The following is a 23,104-nucleotide window of genomic DNA, read 5'->3' on the forward strand; positions in this document are numbered from 1 at the left end:
TATCTCAACCTGTGGGAGTTGCATTCTTTTCGGTTCTCCTCTCTCTCCCTCCGGGAGTAGGGGGAAGGAAAGAAAGAGGGAGAAAAGGGGGTGAGTGAGTGAACAAGCTGTCTGGCTGGGTTAAACCACGACATCCCCATACAGGAAACCCTGTGAAAGATGAGTGTGCAATGATGAGTAGATGTAAATGATTGACAAAAGCTCTGGAAGAGTGTGGGCTGCATTGCTGTGTCCTGCTCTTGATTAATGGGTGTCAGCCCCACAGTTATCAGCAGTTTCCTCAAGAGGAGGAAACAAAGCAGGTTTTGGCAAGGTTAACTCAACTGAATCACTGTTTTCTACTGAAGGGCTTTTGCTGCTTGCAAACTTGTCTGTCTTGGATTTACAGCTCCTCAGCTGGCTCCTGGGATGGGGATTCCCTATTGGTGCCACAGCAGAAATAATAACTGCAAGAGTTGGTCTCTGAAGGGCTGGACTGATGCCATCATGGGAGATGTGCTGGGTAAGCGAGGGTTTTCCTGGCTACTTTGCTGGGGAGAAGAGCCTTGAAATGCTCTTCCATTCTTAGAAGCATGAGGTGCTGCTCTGGTGATAACTGCTACCACATCTGGCTTCCGAGTGAGGATGAGGGATGGCCAATTTTTGGCTGGTTGAGGATTTGCTTCTGAAGTTTCCCATCTGCCTGGGAGAGCTGCTTATGGGATCTGAGTCCCAGCTCATTTTAGACTAGCAGCAAACCTCTCGTCACATCCCACGTGGCTACTGTCACAGCCAGCCGTGGAGTCATGGCAGTGAAATGAGCAGCACTTGCTTTGTTCTTCCACTAAAAGTTGATTTGATGCTGTATTAAAACATGAATAACTGAAGAGGCGAAGATGGGACTGTTTCTTCTGAATCAGGTTGCCTATAGACCTATCTTTGCTGTCTTCACAAACAGTAGCTGGGAATTGGCTTGTCTTGCTCTGATGTTGGATGGAAGCAATGCTAATGAAGCACCTGGATTATCCTGAACCTGCCAGTGTGCAGTTTGCAGTATCACAAGCTACCACAACAGGATCATGTAGGAAAAAGACTCAGAGACCCTGCTCTGAAAAGGCAGCTCTGCTATAATCCAGACCAGCAGGGAACTGGGCTGTGCCCTTGCCTTGCTGTGCTGCCCAGCTCTCCCTCAAGTGTAACTCAAGGGATGGACTTCTCAGGTGGGGAGGTTTGTACTGCAGAAACCCACGTTCAGGTGGGGTTTTCTCTGTCCATAAAACTCTAACCCAGAAATGTTGCTCTTGCTGAGATGTGGCTGCAGAGACCCCAGGGAAGGAGGTGGGGTATTCTGGTTTAAACCCAGCCAGCAACTGAGCTCCCCCAGCCATTAACTTCACTCCCCTGGTGGGATGGGGGAGAGAATCAGAAGGGTAAAAGTGAGAAAACTCATGGGTTGATATAAAGACAGTTTAATGGGTAAAGGAAAAGACACACAAGGAAAGGAGAGCAAGAAATTCCTTCACCATTTCCCATCACAGGCTCAGCCATGCCCAGGACAGCAGGGCTCTATCATGCATAACGGTGACTTGGGAAGACAAAAGCCATCACTCCAAACATCCTCAATTCCTTCTTCTTCCCACCGTTTACATGCTGAGTACAACATCCTGGACAAATGCAAACCATAGCCCCATACTAACTCCTGTGAAGAAAATGAATGCCTCAGTCAAACCCAGCACACGGGGAAAGGGGTTATTAGTCTTCTTCCATTATATTTAGGCTGATTTAACTTTAACTCCTTTTCAAAACACATAAACTCCCCCAAAGTTTGGGGTTTTTTTGGAGTTCTTGTTGCCATTACACAAGGTTTCCATGTTTTCATCCTTCTGGCAGCTTTTGGTTTTGCCCAGATATCACTCACCAGCTTCACTAGGAATAGCTCTGCCTGACCTGAGAATGCTTTTCCACTGAGCACATAATTCATCTTAAATGTATTAGCTGCTAAGTGAGAGCAGTGACTCACTCATATCTCTACAAACCTGGTAGCAGCCTCTTCACCTGCCAGGCCAGCAAAGCTCACACCTACAGACAGAGAAAGCTCCATCTAATGCCATTAGATCAGGGAAAAACAGATCCCTTCTTCATCTTCTGGAATGAGCTTTATGTCCACCTGTAGACAGCAAAAACACTGGGGTAGAGAAGTGGTGATGGATTTACAGATGGGAATGAGCAAGGCTGTGCTTGCAGGGAATGCCTTCATGCACGCATGCATCTATGGCTCTGCCTTTCCTTTAGCAACAGGGTGGGGAGAGGAGGGCAGGAGCTTTGGGTGCTGGCAGGAGGTCAGCTTCTTGAGCCCTGCTTTCGCCCGTGCCTGACAGGGGGCTGTGGAAGCAGAAGGTGGATCCTGTCTGGATGAGCGTATGAGGATAATCATCACAGCACATAGTCAATATGTAACATCAGCGATGGGCTCATCACGGTGAGGGTGAGCAGTGCTGTCTGGTCAGGCACAAGTAAACTCACAAAACCTTATTGCTGGGTCACAAAGCTCAGGTTGCACAAGTGGAGTTACTAAAGAGATGCCAAAGAGAGCTGTTTATCGCTTCTCTGGGAAGTCTGAATATCAACTGCAGATGGAACATCTCATTTCAGTTGAACATCAGAGCATTTCAGTTGAAGTCTTGGGTCCTTCTTTGGGTTTTAAGTTGTAAAAACTGTAAATTGAGACACAATATTTGATAAGGCAGAGATGAGCTTGGAGAAAAGATGTCCTGGGCCCACTCTGCGTTTTTTCCCCATTGAAAGCAGGAAGAACTCTCCTTTAGCTTTTCTGGGCCTTTACTGTTACCCAAAATCTCAGATACCATCTCAGGGAACCTGTGAAGTGTCAGTGCAGGAACAGAGCTACACATGAAAGGTAAGACCCTCTTTTGTCACACCTAAGACAGTCTGAAGGGATCTGTTTTGTGTAGGCAGCTCCATAGGGCAGCAATGCATGTGCTGCTCAATTCTGCAGAGGAAAAGCTGTGCAGTTATTACTGTGCTGCTTTGCTCTGACTTAAATTATATCCACAAGGAATACAGAAATTTCATGTATTCTTTCCCCTCAGGAAGGACAAGGATTCAAAAAGGGCTTTGTTCTATCAGTGCAGGAACAGCTCCTCTCTGAACTGAATATAATCTTAGTGAAGAGGGACTACCATAACCTGGTCGGGATCCTATCGCTGCTGCTTCTCAGACAATTGAATAAATATTAAGTAACCCATCCAGTGCCCCTGAGGAGGGGAAACAATCAGGTCCGTTTAGCACACTAGGGAGCACAAAGTAAATGACCAATTTCCAGCCACCAGCAAACTTCAGCCCTTCCTTATCCACAGCTCTAGTTCTGTAATGAGAGGTCTAATGGTGTCAAGGGACACAGCCTTGGCTGTCCCCACAAAATACAGTGTTTTAGGAGGCTTTATAATGCTTCTTTAAGTCAAGTCACTTCCTATCAGCTGCACTTCACCAGACCCCACTGAGGAGATCTCTGCTGATCTATGGAAATAGAAGTGAACAATTTAAGTCAAATGTAGTTGAAACTGGCTTAAAACAAGCTCTCCAGGGCTGGAATGGTCCCAGCTTCACACTTGTCCTTCAGTGCATCATCAGCTGACTTAACCCAAGCACCAGAGACATCTGGAGGGGCAGACGATGAGCACAACCCATGCAATGATGCTGGTTCAGCTCCTGGTTGTGCATCAGGGACTGAGCATCACTGCATCACTGGCGTTGCCACTGTCTTGGGGAAGTGGATGGGTGTGCAGCCCCTGTGACAGCAGCCTTGGGCAGCTTCGTTATTGCACTCTAATTAATTCAAGCTGGGATTTGCTCCTGATACAAATGCAAATAGAAGGTTTCTACCTGATTGCTCTGCAGTCTATGAGGGCTGGGAAATCCTGCTGTGTCCTTGTGGCACTTCATGGGCTTAGGGTTGGATTTGAAAGCTGCTTTGGACTGTTAAAGCTGAGTCCCAGGCTGAGCTCCAGGGGCAGAGTTGAGTCTTCTCTGCATAAAATATCCCACTTGAGGCTGGAAATCTCCAAAGGATAAGCTTTTCCATGAGAGCAGCAACATCTTCTCTTTTCTTGCAGGAGTATGTCAGTGGGGTAAATCCCTCTTTGCCTGACCTGCTCATTGTGCCAGACAGGTTTTGAGTTTCCTATCAATAGCACTGCCCTAAGGAAATGCTCCATCAAGATGGGGCATGCCCTGATTGGAGGTGTCCTTATCAGGACACCCCAAATAAGACAACGTCCTTGCGTGCTGGGTGTCTCTGCTCCCTTCTCAATCACTGGAGACTGGCGAGCCTGAATCAACTCATAGAAACATAGAATAGTTAGGGTTGGAAAGGACCTTAAGATCACCCAGTTCCAACCCCCTGCACTAAACCATGCCACCCAAGCCTCTGCCCAGCCTGGCCTTGAACACTGCCAGGGATGGAGCATTCACAACTTCCTTGGGCAACCCATTCCAGTGCCTCACCACCCTCACAGTAAAGAGTTTCCCCCTTATATCCAATCTAAACTTTCCCTATTAAAGTTTTAACCCACTACCCCTCACTACAGTCCCTAATGAAGAGTCCCTCCCCAGTGTCCTTATAAGCCCCCTTCATCCTGAAGCAGAACCTCTTATGGCACAAGCTTCCAGGGTGACCAACTGTTCCATGCTGAGGTCAAATAGGAATGGCACAGAGACATCCCTCCTGGGGAGCACCAAGGACTGTCTGTCCCATCTCACCTCCCAGCTCTGCTCTTTTGGCAGCAGGATAGCAATTATCTCTCAGATTGGTTTTTTCCTTGTTTTCTCAGTTCAGCCACTTGAGGAAGGACAATCAGGGTTGCTATAGTGATGAAAGGATGACTTCTTAATTTGTAGGATTCTTTCTCTTAATTATTCTGAGAATTGTAATCCCATGAAATGAGAATTCCCATTAGGAGCTGCACTGGCACTGAAAGAGAAGATTCAAAGAAAGAAAAGCTGATGAAGACATTTTGGGGCAAAAGGATGAAAAAATAGGTATTTTGGTGAATTTTCCTGGCTTGTTTCATGTGCCGACAAGAAGAAATGTGTTGCGTTATCCAGAAACAGAGGCCTGGAATAGGTCCTAAGCTTGAATTACCCATGAATAATTCAAAGTGCTTTCAGAGACTTCCTGAGGAATTAGATTAACCGGCAGAACTAACGCATCTAACTCAAAATTAAATTGTGTGAAGCTTGAGAGAGAACAAGTATGATTTCAAGGGCTATTGAAATGGGGAGGTGCCAAAGGAAAATGTCATTATTCCACTGCAGTTTTCATCCCCAAATCTATATGCCCAAGACACAGGACAGGAGCCCCATACCTCGAGTTTTGCATGGAATGAAAACCCACTGTGTCCTGCTCAGGGTTCTGCAGTGAAGTGATGGCACAGGAAGATGGAGCTGAGGCCCTGCAATCCCTGCAGCTCACTTTGCGCACTGAGCGGGTGCCATCCACACTAACATGAACATCCCCAAACCCTGGTTGAACCCTGCAGAGAGGGCTGACAAATCCAAGTTATTGCAGAGAAGTTGGGAATGTCAGAGCAAGTGGCTCCTACTGCTGGAAAACACCGCTGCAAACCCAACATTCCCTTTCTGTAATGGAATCTGTAGATGTAACTCAGTTTGTAGGCTCTGGCTGATTTGGGCTCTGAGTGATCTCTACGCATCAAGGGGAGCTTCTGCCCCCCTATCACCAGCCAAATTTGGAGACTGGAGGCTCAGCTCTGCCACCACTGAGCTATTAATGCGCTATAGTGTTTCTGCAGGGAGAGGAGGAGGAGGAGGAAGGTATCCTGGAGCATCCTCTCTGCTACGGGGGGGTGCCAGGCATAGCTTCCCCTCAAAATAGTTCCTCCAATGGAAGATGCAGTTTTGCCTCTCTGTCAATATGATGTTTTTATCAGCAACTTTATTTGGAGGACGTGGGTATCATTTCATCCTCTTCCAACACCTTCCTTTAGAAAGTCTTCCCAATGTGCAGCTATATGAATATTTTTGGTTTTCTTTCAAGGAGACTTCTTTCTTTTCTCTCTTTCATTGCTTGCATTTGATACCCCATTATAAATCCAAGCATAATATTAAACACATTGAAAACCAATCAAAATCTCAGTTTTATATATGCATTAAAAGCCATTTAACTGAGCCAAAGCTACTTTGGAAGGGATTTAATTTCAGGGGAAACATCAGCGTTCAGCATTATCTTCCCATTTGAAAAGGCAGAGTTATTTAAGTAACCGATCTCTCTCTGCTAAGTGGAGCTCCGGGTCCCCAGGAGATTGAGGATACTGGCAATAAAGCAGGTAGGTGACATGAGAGTCCAAAAAGGTCAGGGAAAGGCTGAGAAATGGAGGGAGATTCATAGGACCACAATCATCTAAAACAAAGTCCTTCTTCCTGGTGTCATCGTTGTTGTCCCGTTGCTCCCTGGCTTCCCCTTCTGTTGTCCTTGTTCTTTGCAAGGCCCAAGGTGAAGCAGCAGAAGCAGCACCCTGTGAAACTGATGGGAATGTTCTTCTGGTGCTCGTTGCAATGACAGTAGCGGTCTAAAGCTGGGCCGGGGAAGATGAACAGCTCTCCTGGTCTGCAACCGTCCTTGCTTTCTCTTTTCTTCTCTTTCCCTAATCAAGCCCAGAGGGAAACATAAAAATCAATAAATTGGTAGAAAATGCATCAATTTCCATTGCTAAGGAGAGGGCTCTGGCGCAGGGCGCAGGAGACCCTGTGCTGAACCACGCAGGGGGGCCAAAGCATCTCCTTTTATTCTAAGATCAACCCATTGCTCTGCCTCTAAGGCCACTCCTGGCTTTCCCACTGCAAACCCTCCCCTGGGACACGCTCAGGTGGGGATGTGGAAACAGAGGGGGTCACACAGTCTCTTCCCTCCCCAAATAAACCCGTTTCCCACGTGTTTCAGGGCTGAGGTCCCTCATTCTGAGCAGTGCAGCCTTGGCTTAAGACACAAGAGGGCAGGCACAGGCTGTACTAACGGGAGAGAGCTCGGAATCCGCTCCCTGGGTGCCTCAGTGCTGCCCCCTCCATCACTTCATTTCTGTAAGGGGTGGGGGAATGGGATTTTCCTCCTAAGGGATGTATCTTCTGGCCCTGGCCAGCTCCTCTGTCCTTTCTGAACGAGATTTGAAGCAGAGAGGTCTGTGAGGAGTATTCAGGGGCTGAGATTTGGCTACGAGCTCCCAAAGCAGCTCTTTCAACGCCCCCCCCCCAGCGATGCCCTGCCATTCCCTGGGTGACCAGGGGAAGGGGAATGCTCCCTTAGCTGGGCTATGCTATCTCAGGGTATTTCACAGGACCAGCCATGCTGGTTTATCCTTACCGTGAGCATCTACCTGCAGAGAGGCTGCTTACATGGGTGGTGAGAGGTGGCAACAGCCCCTCCTATCCCTTGCAGCCCATCTCCCCTATGGGTGTCATCACATAGTGCACCCCTAGGGACAACCAGAGCTGCTTGCCTCGGCTCCCAGGATACCGTGCCTGAGCCACAGGCACTCATTGGAGAGCATTTATGTCCCTGGTTTGTCCCCAAGCCCCATAGGCAGTGGAGCAGAGCCTGATGCCAGGCAGCACTGCTGGGCACAGCGCTTCTTCCTGCAGACTGCAGCCAAAGCTGTCTCCATAGTTAAATAATCAAAGGCAGCAGATGGTATATGGTATGAATTACAGACAACAGGATTGTAAAGACAGTGCATATGGTGAATAAATGAAAGCATCGACGTACCAGGCCAAATAATGCAGATGGGGAGAGAGGAGGGAGATTTGCAAATGGGTTGGTCATGGGTGGGAAAGGGAGCCCGTTCCCATTTTGTTGGGGAAAATAGTCTTGTCCCTGGCTGTGGGGAGATGGTGAGCACAGGGGTAGACAGGCAGAGAAGTCCGGAGCTCAGGAACAAGGGTGCTGTGCCCACACTGTCCTAAACTGCTTTAATTCTGGTCCATGTGCTGATAGGGTCTGCTCAGTGCTGTCTTCTGCATCCCTCCTGGAAAGGGCATGCCAAGATGCAGGAGGTTTGTAAAGCTTCACCTTGGCTGAAGTTCTGCTTCATAAAGAAGGGGCACAGCTCTGTTCAGCCACAAATGGGCTTGCACTGCTCACAAGCCCTTTGTCCTCTCTTTGCCTCAGTTTATGTGGTATGAAACAGAGAAAGTAGCATTGTGCTGCCATACAGCAGTGCTGGGATGAGTAGCTCAGGCTGAGGGATACTGCCATAGGATAATCCATGCTGGGGGATGCCACAGCTGAGCTTGCCTTTGGCTACCAGGGCCTAATGTGGCTTTGGAGGTTGGAAAAGCGGAAACCATCTTATCCCTGGGTGAAAATCACCAGGGAATGGCCAGGGGACAAAGGACTCAGGGGTTTACCAATGGATGTGAAGCACCTGAAGAGCTGATGGGGTCAAACCCTCTTTCAGGGTCTGCTCTCATGGTAACAGCATTGGGGGTATTAAATTCAATCACTGGGCTCATTTTGCCCCACATAACCTTTGGATTTGTTGTTAAGGTAACCTCATGGGTGGCTGAGATTCACTTGGCATTGCCCTGCAGACTGTGGCAGGCTCACTCTGTGCTTTGACCCTCTGCTCCTACCTCATCCAAGCTGGAAAAGTTGCTAGCATGGCCCTTGGCACCCTCCCCAGCTGTAGTGCTGGGTGCTGCACAGAGACTGAAACTGAGTTTTAATCCAGGATCTGAGCAAAAGCAGGTAGAAATACTGCTGTGCACTGGGACAGGATGGAGGGGAGCCACTCAGACGCCAGCACCTTTCATCTTTAGGCTGAATCCTGCTCATTCCCACCTCCTGCAGCGTGCACTAAGGATGCTTTCATGCACGGAGGCATCGCTACAGGATTTTGCAGCATCTCTTGGGTAGAAAATCTTTCCCACTTTGCCTCCGCTACCTCCTCCTTCCAAGCCTCCTGTCTGAACACACATCTGGATCTTCCCCAAATCACTGCTGTCTTTCAGCACCAAACAGAACATCTGGAGATCCTGATGGCCAAAAGCCTTCCAAGTCCTCAGTGGGTTGAGCCCAGGGGCTGTAGGAGCTTTTTGGCTCAGCCCTTCTCCCCCTGGTCCCACTGAGGCACAGCCACCTCCAGCCTCAGGCGCCTCCTGCCTGGGGGTCTTGGATCGCATCCTCCTCTCCCTGCTCTCCCCTGGGCTCTCGCCCTGCTGCAGGGCTCTGGATCGATGCAGGACTCACGGCTCTCAGCGCTTCTCTGAGGTGAAGGGAAGCTCGGAGACAGACAGAGATGAGAGATGCTGCAGCCCCTCTCCTCCCGCTGCGTCTCCCCATTGAGCCTTGCCCTTGCTCATTTTCTGCTCTGAGCTGCTGTGTGACAGAAGAGGCTTCATCTATTGCTCGGGTTGCGTGTATGTGTGTGCATGGAGCCAGGCAGCAACTTCCCCCCCCCCCCTTTTCCTTTTCCTTTTCTTTTAGTGTTTCCTTTTCCCTCCTCCCTTTCCTTTCCTACTTCTCCTGCTGAATTAGCTGCCCACCTTCCCCTGAGAGAAACAACACCGGCAGCGCAGGGTGAGTTTTGGGGTGGTATTTCTTGAAGCCCTGCCCAAAATGGAGGGGTGTGGAGGAGGAGAGATGCTTAAATCCAGCAGCTCGCATCCCGGGAGCACGGGGAGCATCACCCGACGGGTCTGACAGCCCCAGTGCTCTGCAAGCAGCAGCATCCCTGGGCTTTCCGCACTAGTTAACAGGCTGCGAGCTGGCTTGTTTTAAGCTCGGTCTCTCACTTAATCTCATCTCCCTTTGGCGCGTGTGTGTGTCCATGTGTGTGTGTGTAGGGGGAGGACTCTGTTTCCATTGGTTCAGCTTTTGCTGCCCACCCACATCTCTTCCACATCACCTTGGTGTCTCCCTAAATAAAACGAGCCCTTCTTATCGCTCCGAGGAAATCAAGAGCGAGAGTTTGAATGGATTTGATGTAAATCTTTCCCCTTCTAAAGCTACTGCTGAGCTTGTGGGAGAAACTGGCAGCAGCCGGCCTGAGACTCTGCTGCTCTAAAAGGGTTTAATCACTTTTGAAAGGGGAAGGAAGAGATCTGGATCCCAGTTCCAGCCAAGGACTGACCCAAAAAGCAGTGCCAGGATTTAACCAACTATCCCTGATGGATCTGAAGGACAGCACCAGTGAGGGCAGCATGGGCAGCCTGCAGCCTTCCAGCATCCAGATTTTTGCCAATACCTCCACGCTCCATGGAATCCGTCACGTCTTTGTCTATGGGCCGGTGACCATCCGGCGCCTGCTCTGGACCTTGGCCTTTGTGGGCTCATTGGGTCTCCTCCTGGTTGAGAGTTCCGACCGGGTGGCTTTCTACTTCTCCTACCAGCATGTGACCAAAATGGACGAGGTTGTGGCAAACAGCCTGGTCTTCCCTGCTGTCACCATCTGTAACCTCAACGAGTTCCGCTTTTCCCGGCTCACCACCAATGACCTGTACCACGCTGGGGAGCTCTTGGCTCTGCTTGATGTCAACCTGCAGATCCCTAACCCGCACCTGGCTGACCCGGCTGTCTTAGCCATCCTCCAGGAAAAGGCCAACTTTAAGCAGTATAAGCCAAAAGTTTTCAACATGCAGGAGTTCCTGGCCCGGGTTGGCCATGACCTGAAGGATATGATGCTGTACTGCAAATTCAAAGGCCAGGAGTGCAGCCATGAGGACTTCAAAACTGTGAGTATGAGCAGACACTCTGCTTTCCTCTTCTCTGGGCATGTGGATGGTGGTGGTGTGGTGTTGCAGGACCGGGACAGCACTGGAGGTCATTGACCAGCACGTGGTGTGATGAGTGGATGGTCCTTGCTGGGCTCTGGTACAGCAGAGGAGGAAGAGGCAGCCTGTTGAGTTGAAGTTTGTTTGCTGGAGGGATTATGTGGGGCCAGCCCTGCAAGGTGCTTGCAGCAAGTCCAGCCTTCATCCTGCACAAGGTTCATGCTGCTTGGTGTCAGACCAGGGCATCAGATAGGTCGCTGTTAAGCATCAGAAGGGGCTTGGGGTTCTCTTGCTATGGCCAGTGAATACTACTCAGCTGAATGAAGGAGAGAGAGCTGGAAAGAGGCCAGCAAGAAAGGGAACTGTTGGGGGTGGTCTGAGTGATGTCCATTAGCCAGTTGTATTTCCCTAAGTGTCTTTAGCATTGCTGAAATCACGGAAGGGGGAAATATTCTGCTTGCTCCTGGTGGTCGTGGCTCATAAATCCTAGCGTGAATGGTGTGGACAGCAGCTGGTGCCTTCCTGGTGCTGTGTCAGACAGAAGGAAGGGGTGGGGGGGGAAAGAAGGGAGAAAAGAAATCAGGCTCAGCTCTGATCCCTGTCTGCTCTGAGGCTGGTGGGGAGATGGAGCGAGCTGGGTAGCCGGAGGATCCTGAAGGAAGCAGATGCTGCTCCGTTTACAGCTCCTGAATGGCACAGTGGTGGCAGTGCAGGCTGGCCTGGGCAGTTTGGCTGCCAGGAAGTGTCAGCTTCAAGTCAAAAACAACAAGCAGGTTGCCTGGAAAGAGTGATGCTCCCCATGTGCTGCTGGGGCAGGGCAGGGGCTGGGCATGGGGCTGCAGAGGGAGCTGGTGGTTTGAGTCATGTCCCAGCGGAGAAGCAGGCTGGGGGCTGAATTTGCTCTCAGACCATCCTGGCCAGTCTCTTTACACCAACTGAGCTGGCTGGGGGGGTCAGTAATCCTTGGAGGCAGTAATGGTACAGCTTTCAGATGGTTGTTGCTCTGGGAGTGATGCTGCTTGTGCTGCTCACTGCTGTATGTCCTGCAGATAGGCAGGTGCTATAACAATTTTGTGATGGTCTGGTTGTCAGCAGGGTCTTTGTCTGGTTTTAGGAGAAGGGAATATTTTCTACCTGTGTTGCTTTTGGATCTCCAAGCAAATGAGTCCAACTGACTCCTGGTACAAAGTCACTGCCATCACCCAGACTGTGTCTTCTTTAAAGCAGGAACATAGACTTTTATGCCTCAGTTTTTTGCACTGATGCCTTGCCCATTTCAAACTGGATATCTTGGCAAACTCCTCCTTTGCTCCTGCTCCCTGAGCAGATCTGAGCAGAGTCTGGGTCATGAGAGTTGTAGGAAGGTAGCAAGAAAGTCGCTAGGAGAAGAGTTTGCTAAAGAAAAGCCATGTGTGACTGAGCCCGGAGAAGGGCATAGAAAAGGAGAAACATGCCAAAGTTCAGGGGATGGATGAGTTGGGGAGTAAGGACAGATCCCAACAGGATGGACAGACCTCCCCTAACTGTAGCGAGGGTGTGGGGAGAAGGAGTTATTCTGGGCTTCCCAGTAATGGAATAAACACCAACCAAAACCAAAAAGCCTCAAAGCCAGCAAGCAAACAGTGCATCTGTGGGACTCAAAAAGCAGGTCCTGTTCTCAGATACCTAAGACAGGAACAGGGAACAGGACCTGGCAGCCTCCCTGGGACACGGTGGTGTGTCATCTCCCGGACCATGTAGGTTTTCAAGGCAGCTGTTTGTGAAATCATGATGTATTGTTTGTCCATGGGGGATACTGTATTTTCCAGAACAAAACATTCCCTAATGCTAAATAAATCCTTGCTCTGCTAAAAGAGGTTAGGGCCAACTAGGAACAGATTGGATATTATGGACTGACAGTGCTTGTCATTGTCAAAGTCCTGTGCAGATGCAGAAACAGTGCAGTGGAATACTCCAGCCCATTCTGCCAAACAGATGCTAGATAATCCAGAAGACAACATCTTCCCTGTATTGCCTTCTGTGCCTTTCTAACAGAGGAAGGTGCTTCTGTCTCACTGAGTCCAGGTTATGGAGATGCAGGGAGCAGCACTCAAAAGGGACACAGCAGCCCTGTTTTCCTTCCAGACTTTACCTCTCAGTGAATAAAAGTCAGCAAAAAGTGTCTGCTTGAAGGATGAGTTGGTCTTTCTACAGGGAGAAAGCTGTAAAGGTCTTTGAACTGCCTCCAGGCTGAATGAGAACCTCATGTCCCAGATGAATTTTGCATTTAATCACCAACAACCTGTTTGAACTGCACAGCGGCTCTGTGACAGCCCATCCATTCTGCTGCATCACCGGTTGGGAACAGAAGCATCCTCACCGGAACCTGCTTTCTTTCCTGTCAGGAAACAGAGGCTGTAAATCCCAAAGCAGTTTTGTAAGACGTCTTCATAGCAGAGAGCTCCTGCTCTCTTTCTGTTCTCCCCAAATTCACGCAGCTGGGAGAAGAAGATGCAGTACTTTTGCTGCATCCAAGCAGATAACTGCTCTAAGGCACTGCTAAAGAACTCGGCGCAGTATTGCCAGTTGTTAGTGCATCAGCAGTGCCTTTTGATGCACAGGGTGTGTGTTGTGTGCACTGTGGCCCTGAATAAAGCACATGTTGCTTCTGCTGCATGGGAAAGCAGAAGCTGTAATGACAGTGCCTTGGCACTTTGAAAACGTGACTTCACCCTCCTTCCTCCTCCACTTGGTTGTTTCAATTCTCTGTCACTGCTTTAATAACAGGATTTGAGCTGTGCTTTCTTTACATTCTCTGTTCCTTCTCCCCAGGAAAAGGTCTAATGCCTCTCAGACAACATTTCCCCATGTTACGATCTGCCCAGAGGACTGAGTCCCCCTAAGCTTTTCTGCAGAGATACATCCAAAGGGAACAGCAAGGACGTAGCAGAGTATGTGCTGATCCCTGAGCTGGCATTGCAATGCACTGAGCAGCAGATAAGATTATGCGGGCCTCTGCTGTAGGCAAAGCAATGAAGAACAGCAAATTGGCAAAACATGCTTTGACAAATCCATTCCCTTGGAGTATTTGGAGGAGGGAAGCCTGATAACAGCAGCAGTCAAGGAAAACCCCTCCTTTTCCCCTGCATCCCTCCTCCCAGGAGGTCTTGGTTGAAAATGACCTCACAGATGGCATTTTTCTGGAGGAGCTGTGCTCATGCCGCTCGACGTGACATTAAGGTCTTCCCATCCTACTGCTGCTGAGCATGGGAAAGCAGCAGCTCGTCTGCACTGCTGTGATTTTCTGGGTATCCCAGGGGGTGTTCCTGGGCCTCTTGGTGTGGCTCACACGTGGTTTTTTGATGTTCCAAAATGGAATGAACTGGGTCATGGCAGGGGAGCCTTGCAGGAGGTTTTTGCATGGGGCAACAGGGTAGAAAAGTCTGTGCAACTGTGTCCATGGGGCAAACACAGAATGACTGATGGGATGATGTGGGAGTAAAGACCACGAACATGAGTAGCAGGGAATGGGCTATCTCAGTCCCACCGTGCTGAGAAAATGAGCCCCAGTGCCCAAGCTCTGTAAGATCTATTCAGGCAGTGGCGCTGGGGCTGTGAGTGGTTCTGGTGTGTGAGCATGTTTTCCAGCTGGGTCATTCACTAAATGGGATCTTTAGTGTGTGCTTCCTCTTACACCCTATTCATTTCAGAGGTAACACGGTAACTTGTGTCTGCTATGCCTTCAATGCCAGATGTCTATTTATTTTCAGTGGCCATGACAATAGAAGGGTATAACTCATTTATTTTCAATACACATCCTTACTGACAGACAGTGTCCGCACAATGGAGCGTATCTCATGTGAATAGTTCTATTCTGAGGCACAAGTTTCTGTCAATCTTTCTCCATGAATATGTTTTCTCCCATTCTTTCTAGTGTACCCATGAGGCTAGTATTTAGTAAATAGCTTTTGCTTTTTAGCCTCACTAGCACATTCTCATTTCCTGTTATATAACATCCACTTTCCTACAGAAAAGCAATCAGGATGGTGGCTGCTTCATTCAGAAGAAACATTCCTTCTTCCTGTTTCATATGCTTTTACCTGTTTCATATACTTTTACCTGTTTCATATACTTCCTGTTTCATATACTTTTCCCAAAGTTTGCTCTGGAGTCTGAGGTGCCAGAATGAGATCTGCACTTCTGTGCTTCCTTTTACACAAGCTGATAGCTCTTCCATTAGGAAGCACAATCTTTGTGCAGCCTTCCTAGTCTGCATTACAACATCTTGAGTTTGCAAGTGCTGTTGAGTGTCAGTGCATGGGCACAGACACAGGAGGGAGGGCAGGGTTATCGTGTTGCTGTTGGTGGTGTCTTGTTGGGTGTCTAAATCAAGGTGGATTGTTCTTGGGTCACATCTCTGGCTGACATGCAAACCATGCCCTTGAGACATGCAGATTCTCATTCTACCCAATGTTTGTCTGGACTGCATTTCTCTGTTCCTTGAGCATTTAGGCATAAAATGAGCTGTAAAATGAGTGTTTTGTTCTGGTTGGAGCTGTTTCTTGGCCAGGCACACTCCTCTCTAGGAGTTTGAGATGGGAGACACTCTAAAGATCAGAGATATTTCAGAAAGAAGCATAGCCCAAGCACAACTGGAGATCAGGTTTTGAGTGCAAAGGGAGATGAAGCAATGGGGAGGGCCCTGGAGAAGGAAAGACAAAGCACTTCTGTACATAAAACCCAGCTGTGGGCTCAGCCTTCCCTTGCCCATGGCCTTGGCTGTGCATCTGGCTGCTCGTTTGAAGGAGAGCAAGGACCACCCTTGTCTTCTAAGCGATTCCCATTTATCACGGCCACTTATCAAGAGGCCAGATGAGAGCTCTTTGTCCATGCCATTTGTATCAAACAGCATCTGGAGATGAAGCAAAATGCAGAAATAGGCAGGAATCGAAACCAGTGGTCATGAAATGAAACAATCATCAAATCATGGAATAGTTAGGGTTGGAAACGACCTTAAGATCATCAAGTTCCAACTCACCTGCCATGGGCAGGGACACCTCACACTAAACCATGGCACCCAAGGCTTCATCCAACCTGACCTTGAACACTGCCAGGGATGGAGCATTCACAACCTCCCTGGGCAACCCATTCCAGTGCCTCACCACCCTCACAGGAAAGAATTTCCTCCTTAGATCCAATCTAAACTTCCCCTGTTTAAGTTTTAACCCGTTACCCCTTGTCCTATCACTACAGTCCCTAATGAAGAGTCCCTCTCCAGCATCCCTATAGGCCCCCTTCAGATACTGGAAGCTGCTATGAGGTCTCCACACAGCTTCTCTTCTCCAGGCTGAACAGCCCCAACTTCCTCAGCCTGTCTTCATACAGGAGGTGCTCCAGTCCCTGATCATCCTCGTGGCCTCCTCTGGACTTGTTCCAACAGTTCCATGTCCTTTTTATGTTGAGGACACCAGAACTGCACACAGTGCTCCAGGTGAGGTCTCACCAGAGCAGAGCAGAGGGGCAGGATCACCTCCTTCGACCTGCTGGTCACGCTCCTTTTGATGCAGCCCAGGATACGGTTGCTTTCTGGGTTGCAAGCGCACACTGAAGCCGGCTCATGTTCATTTTCTCATCAACCAGCACCCCAAGTCCTTCTCCACAGGGCAAAGAAGCTCTCACTTGATTAAAGGAGAAAACAAGTCTGACTTCCGTGGTGACTCGGGTGGCCTCTTGAGGTCCCTTCCAACCTGAATTATTTCATGAATCCATAATAGAAAGGAAGTGTATCCCTCTTTGCTGCTATAGAGGCGTCTCATTTTTTCTAGAATCATAGAATCCCAGACTGGTTTGGTTTGGAAGGGACCTTAAGACCATAAAGTTCTATTCCATTGCCATAGGCAGGGACACCTTTTACTAGAGCAGGTTGTTCCAAGACCCATCCAACCTGACCTTGAACATTGCCAGGGGTGGGGGAATCACAGCCTCTCTGAGCTCAAGTCGCTGTCAGTCTTCAATGTGATTACGAAACACAAGATCCAGTTTTGGGGGATGGTTACCTTTCCCTCTGTGAGTTCACATTACTGACCTACGGAAAATATTAGCCTAAAATGCACGGCTGTTGACAGCTCTGCATACATGAAGTGTCCATGGCAATCACGGCTCTGATTCCATAATAAACCCATCACTATCTCTCTGAGCAATCCCCTGCCCTTTTCCATCTCCTGAAACCACCCCCACTCGCTTTAGAAGGAGGCAGCAGAGAAAAACCCCTCAAATCCATCATTCAGCTCCTCTTGACTGAGAAAATGTGCCTGGCACCCCCTGAGGAGCGCAGCCATCTTCACAGCAGAAGGGACAAAGAGGTCATCTGAGGCCTCTCCATCTCCTCTGGCAGGGCCTGGTGCCTGCAAGTCCCTCCTACGCCTTCACAAAAGCATTCATTAAAGTCATTTCTACCTGGAGTAGATTGGGCTTGGTTGATGCAGCAGAATTACACAGTAATTGGCTGTCAGGGGGACCTGTGGTCAGGCTGTAGGCAATAAAAGGCAGATATTCAGCCTGGACAAGAGAAGCTGCATGGAGACCTCAGAGCAGCTTCCAGTGTCTGAAGGGGGCTACAGGGACACTAGAGAGGGACTCTTCATCAGGGGCTGTAGTGATAGGACAAGGGGTGATGGGCTCAAACTGAAACAGAGGAAGTTCAGGTTAGATACAAGGAAGAAGCTCTTCCCTGTGAGGATGCTCAGGCACTGGCACAGGGTGCCCAAAGAAGTGGTAAATGCTCCATCCCTGGCAGTGTTCAAAGCCAGGTTGGACAGAGTCTTGGGTGACGTGATCTAATGTGAGGTGTCCCTGCCCATGGCAAAAGAATTGAAACTAGATGATCCTAAGGTCCTTTTACAACCCAAACCATTCCATGATTGTATGATATTGCTCAGATACCATGGTAGTGTGGGCCTGAGCAGGGTGCCTGATGCATGTGTCACTGCCACAGCTATATGAAGTGTATATGATACTCAAAAGATATAGAAAGTATTTTGCCGACTGTGATATGACCCTTCATGTGGCTTTCCATAGGACGAGCTCTTTGCAAGAAACAAATCCATGAAAAGCTTTCTTTCCTACAAGATGAGCCCAGCTATGAGAGAGGCAAGGGTAGGGGGAACACAGGTCTTCCAGAGGGAAGAAATCATGGACTGTGGCTATATTTGCAGGTTCTATAAGACAGTGCTTATTTTGCCACCTGCATCTGCTGAAGGGTTAAGAAAAAAGCCTTAAATGTCTTCACTATATTGAGGGATGAGCAGAACCTGAATGGTCTTCTAGGAGCTCATCGGGACTTCCAGACCTGTGAATAGCTGTGATCACAAGCTCAACAAGCTAAGGTGGAAAATGAGCTAGATCAGGTGGATGTGTCTGACACCATCTGCTGTGGATTAATCTATGAGACCAGCACCACCACAACAAAATTGCCCCTTGGAGGTAAAAAGAGACTGTGAGACATTTAGAGAGATTGACACCAGTATGCTCAGGGCCCACCAAGAAACAATTTCCATCCAGCCATGAATATTTACAACTGAAGCACATTCCATTATTTGAAGAAAAGCAGAATTGTTTTGCTCATTTGTTGTTGCTGTTGCTGTTGAAGAAAGGATTTAGCCTGTGTGTTAATTCAGGGAGCGTGAAGTGAAGAAGAATGGAAAACGCACATATATTTGCTCAGAGTGAGGTAGATGAAGGGAGGCTTCATCTCTACTTGGTTGTATTTCCAGAGAGGAGCCCATTGCAGGGGAACCTGGGCCATCAGGGCCTTTTCGCATGCAGTAGAAGTTGCTCAGTTGTCTGCCCATCACATGAGCCAGTTCTGCGCTGTGATTTCCTCAGCGACTTGAATTTGAGAGGAAAATCAGGACCCTGTGACTGCTGTTTCAGTTGTGTTATTTCCAAGCAATCCCACACTCGTGTAGGGGAGGACAGTCTTGAAGGACTTCGCTTTGTGGGGCTGAATCCCAAAACAGTGATTCAAACTGTTTGTTCAACTGAAGGTTAGAGAGAAATTAATCTTAGGCTGGGAGAAGAGAATAAATAAACCCAAGCAAATGGTCTCTGGTGACTTCACTGCATGTACCGTGAGCAGGAAAATTGAAGGGCTCAAATCTCTGCCACTGTGACAGGTAACTTACTTCCTGCAGCTCAAGTAGAAAATGATGAGCTGAAGCCATGGTACAGCAGAGAGGAGAGTGTAATTGCCATGAGGGATCATTCAATGGCAGGCAAAACCCCATCATTGCAGTATGCCATAGGTGGGATGATAAAGGACTAAATTAATTGCAGTGGAGAGTTAAAGACCAATAAGGGAAATTAATGTATGCTTAACCCTTAATTATCTAAATTTTCAACACCACACTCCACTGCTCCCTGGCACTAAAATGGATGGTATATGTAGACAGATCCATTAGAGACTCAGTATTTCTTCCACCACCACCTGCTACACTTTGCAAGAGCAGCATGTGTGATCCATCTTTGCCTACCATGCATGAAACAGCAGCATCAGTAGAGCTGTTAACTCAGCAACAGTTTTCCAGTGATGGAGAAACCTGTGAGAGCTGAACCAGGGCATCAGAGAGGCTTCAGTTTGATCTCAAATGGTTGATAGCATTGTTTCAGGAGACGGGAGAGATTCTAAACCCTGGAAAGTGATGATTTACTGGGTGGGAACGGATGGGATGGACCTTGGATTAGAACAGGATTTCTTCTTTTTTCTCTGAAAACATGGACCAGAAATGTTACTGTGAATTCTGCTTGGAACTGCAATTTCTGTTCAACATAATGGGCACACTGGTTGGATTATATCACCCAAACCTGACATTTTGTCTCCTCCTTTGCTAGGGAGGTTGTGACTGATTACAGCAGCCACATAGATCTGGTGTATTAATCTTTTTCTTTGAAGCATTTAATGTTTGGGGATTCTTCTATTTTTTTAAGTTAAAAGAAACATGTATTTTCCCAAAAGCTTTCATGAAAGCTGCTGCTGTTGTAGCTTCTCCAACAGTATTCCCCATCTTTATGTAAAACACTGAAACAGTTCTCATGAGTAGTGTGACAAGACAGGGTGTGCGTGCCATGCCCTCCTTACAAGCAGGAGTTGCCGTGCCAGATGTTAAGCATCACACTTGTTCATTGAGCAGCACTTGTACTCTACTGTGGCGATGAATCCCACAGCCACCATCCCTTCTCCAGATGCTCCAAGAACACTCTAAGTAGCCATTAACTAATGCTAAATTATGATGGAGCTTCTCCTGAAATACATATGATATCCACATGCATAACAAGCGAATTTGTTTCTATCAAGACAATGACAAGGGATTGCAACAGAATTAACATGAGTGCTGTTTGCTGCTCTACACCAACCGCAACGAGCTCCTTCTAGGGTCCACGTAATTACAGGGACACAAACAACAGCAGAGGGATGCTGTGAGGGAGAAGATGCAGTGCTATAGATGGTTGTTAAGGATGAGCTGTGGGAGAAAGCAAGTCCTGAGCTGAAAACCAATCCTGTTTCTGTTGAACCCCAGTGGAGTTTGTCTCCTGAAGACATTAGTGAGAGTGAGATCATGCTGTTTGCCTCCACAATTGCATCCATCCCTGGAAAAGTTGTTCTCTTCTCATTATCACTTGGTAGTACAAAAAGACCCTTAGAGGTCAGTCCTGTGATAATGTCTCTGAGCAACTGCCTCTCTGCAGAGAAAAATAGACCACAAAAGATTTTTCTATGGTGTTCATGGAGAATACTCAAAAAATGTGCAAGAGCCTCCTAGAGTGCCCATAGGACTCTAAGGTTACTAAAACCAGTTTCTTTGCTGGGTACTTTGGTGTTCAGAAACTTAAATTACATCTCTGGTTTGGCAGGAGCAGGGAAGGTGAGACAGAAATGGGAGAAAATTGTGTTTATGGCATGGAGGAAGAAAAGTCCTGAGGCCGGCTCAAAGAAAACCAAATTCAGATCAGAAGCAAGTATGGGTTTTGAGACAGAGATCCATGAGCTCATGTTCTGGTTTCAGAATCAGTCTGAGTGTTTCCATTGGGATTTTTCCACCAGAAAATGCTTTCTGAATGCAACCCAGGAGATTTTACATGGGTTTTGAGGCAAACCTGGTATCATTTGTTATTAAGGTTAACCCTGAGTTATATACTCATATCTGTCTTTCAGTGAATAGGGAGATTTCATACACTAGTCTCCTTGTTCAAAGGGCATGTCTCAGAGCAAGATGTTTTCTGATAGACCATCCTTTGAGCTTTCTGGTTCACTTTTAGCCTTGATTCATGACTGTGGAATGTTTGAGCAATTTTGCCTCTATTTAAAAGAGAAAAGAGCAGAAGAAGTCTCCAAACCAGTTGGTTTCTACAAGTCTCATGAAAACTGGCAGGTGGAAGGGACCCAAGCTCAAGTCCACAAAGGAGAAGCAGGGTCAATAAGAGTATTATACATTTAGTCTGACAGCAACCAGCTGTCCAGCAACATGTGTGCCCCACTTTCTCCAGAAGCAGCCTGGCAACAAGAAGACAGCTTACACTCTTCTGGCAGTATAGACAGCACAAGGAAGGAAAAACCAGTATGCATCAAGCTGTGCTACCCGTGGGGCATGGAGAAACAACCCAGGGGCAGATCTGTGTGCGTGTGAAGGTGGGTACATGAGTATGGATGTTAGCTACTCCTGGTTTACCCTGCTTTGAGCTGGTGGGAGTCCTGAGGAACCTGAGACAAAGCCGGGAGAGGTTAGGAGATAAAATTCTTAGGAAAACAAGCGTCATCAATTCTGTTTCAAGAACAATTTGTTCTATCCCACCACATTGTCCAGAAAGTCCGAGATGCTCCTGCTGGTTGTTATTCAGGAATAGCTTTGGAATATAGCGCTGTATGTACAATATGGGCTGCACAGACCACAAGGATCTGGGGTGTACCAGAGCCTCATGGCGCTGGGTGGTTTATGCAGTAAATGCCTGCAGCCCATCTCTTGGGAAGAAAGTGGGAACATGGAAGGAGGACTGGGAGAATGGAGACATCCTTTCATTTTTAAGCTAAGGCCCAGGTGATGATGTGAATCCCTTTCTTCCCTCCCAAGTTTGGGAAAAGGTGGCGAAAGTAGGAGTTTAAAGCATTTTAACACTTTCTCTTGCTCAGCTTTGCCATTCTGATTAACCCCTGACCATTGTGGTGTGACTTCTTTTGTGCTTATGGCTCTTTCGGAGGTGGGAAAGGCAGAGAGCTTGGTTATGGAGCCCTCCAGCCTTGTTCCTGCTGTGCCCTCTGCTCTGCCCCACAAACAGGAGGCTGTGGGCAGAAATGCTGCCATTTCCCTTCAACACCTAGGTTACCTATTTGGATTTGGGAGTTAACTCTTTGACTCCAATCTGCCAGCAGCTAATTTCTGTGGGTAGTAAACGGGGATGCTGGTAACTTACCCTGTGGCATGCACAGGACAAAAGCCATGGGTGGGAGGTGCCCTGCACCACTCTTGGTGATGCTCATCACAAAGACAATGTATATGTGGCCACACTGAGGAAGACTAGGAGAAGACCCCAAAACCCGTATGGGGACGATGCTGCCTCGTCTCACCAGGATCCACTCCCAGCTTAACTCCATGTGCAACAGCTTTCCCCCTCCAACCAACTACCTCTGTGTCTGCCTAATTCCCATCAGTGGGAATGGGCCCATGGTGCTGCTGTGAACCTGAGCTGCAGGAATTGGGATGCACAAGCTGACTTCAACTTTGCATTGCTCTCCTCAGGGCATGGGGAGGAACAGGCACTTTCCCAGCTCTGAGCCTCTGTAATACATGTCAGTGCAGCATCTACGCTACTCTGTTCAGATTGACAATAAAATTGACAGCTCCTTGGGGCAAGAACTGTCTTCCTGGTTTATATTTATTACCACACATTTTGTTTTAAAATAGATTAAAAATTAAATAAGGGAGGGGATTGCTTTTAGCATGGCCTCAGAGAATGACATAGATTGTGATTTTGTGCAAGACAAGAATATCCATCATTCCTATTTGAAAGGAACTAAAACCAAACAGATTTTCTTCTACAAATGTCTTCACTCAAAATCCACTTTGATAGCCTTGCTTACTGCATTTGCAAGTCAGGTAGACAGTGTACCTGAGCATCCACAGCTATTCCCCAGATAGTTGCTGCAAGCGCCTGCAGGCTAAACAGCGTCCCTAAGTAAAAATGTTTGCCTCCCCTCCACTTTGGAATGCTGTTAAATGTGGAAGGGTCTTTCTAAGCCTAAGATTGTTCCTCCATTTGGTGTGCTGTGGGTTGTTGGCTGGTACAATTAATT

At 48.0% G+C, this 23,104-nt stretch overlaps 1 protein-coding gene across 2 annotated transcripts in view; it reads left to right on the forward strand.

Moving 5' to 3' along the window:
- The first annotated feature begins 9,812 nt into the window (after positions 1-9,812).
- The window catches only part of LOC134165563 (acid-sensing ion channel 2), a 436,549-nt gene continuing 423,257 nt past the window's right edge, over positions 9,813-23,104 (forward strand). Inside the window, exon 1 of one of the 2 annotated variants that reach the window (XM_062622508.1) lies at positions 9,813-10,743. In XM_062622508.1, the coding sequence (XP_062478492.1) occupies positions 10,180-10,743 (564 nt within the window). In that variant the 5' untranslated portion in view covers positions 9,813-10,179. The remainder of the gene's footprint in view (positions 10,744-23,104) is intronic. The other variant, XR_009965572.1, reaches the window with a different exon arrangement.

This window comes from Pezoporus occidentalis, unplaced genomic scaffold (genome assembly GCF_034315485.1).
Source record: "Pezoporus occidentalis ecotype Australia unplaced genomic scaffold, CSIRO_AGI_Poc_V1 ctg242, whole genome shotgun sequence".
Classification (NCBI taxonomy): Eukaryota; Metazoa; Chordata; class Aves; order Psittaciformes; family Psittacidae; genus Pezoporus; species Pezoporus occidentalis.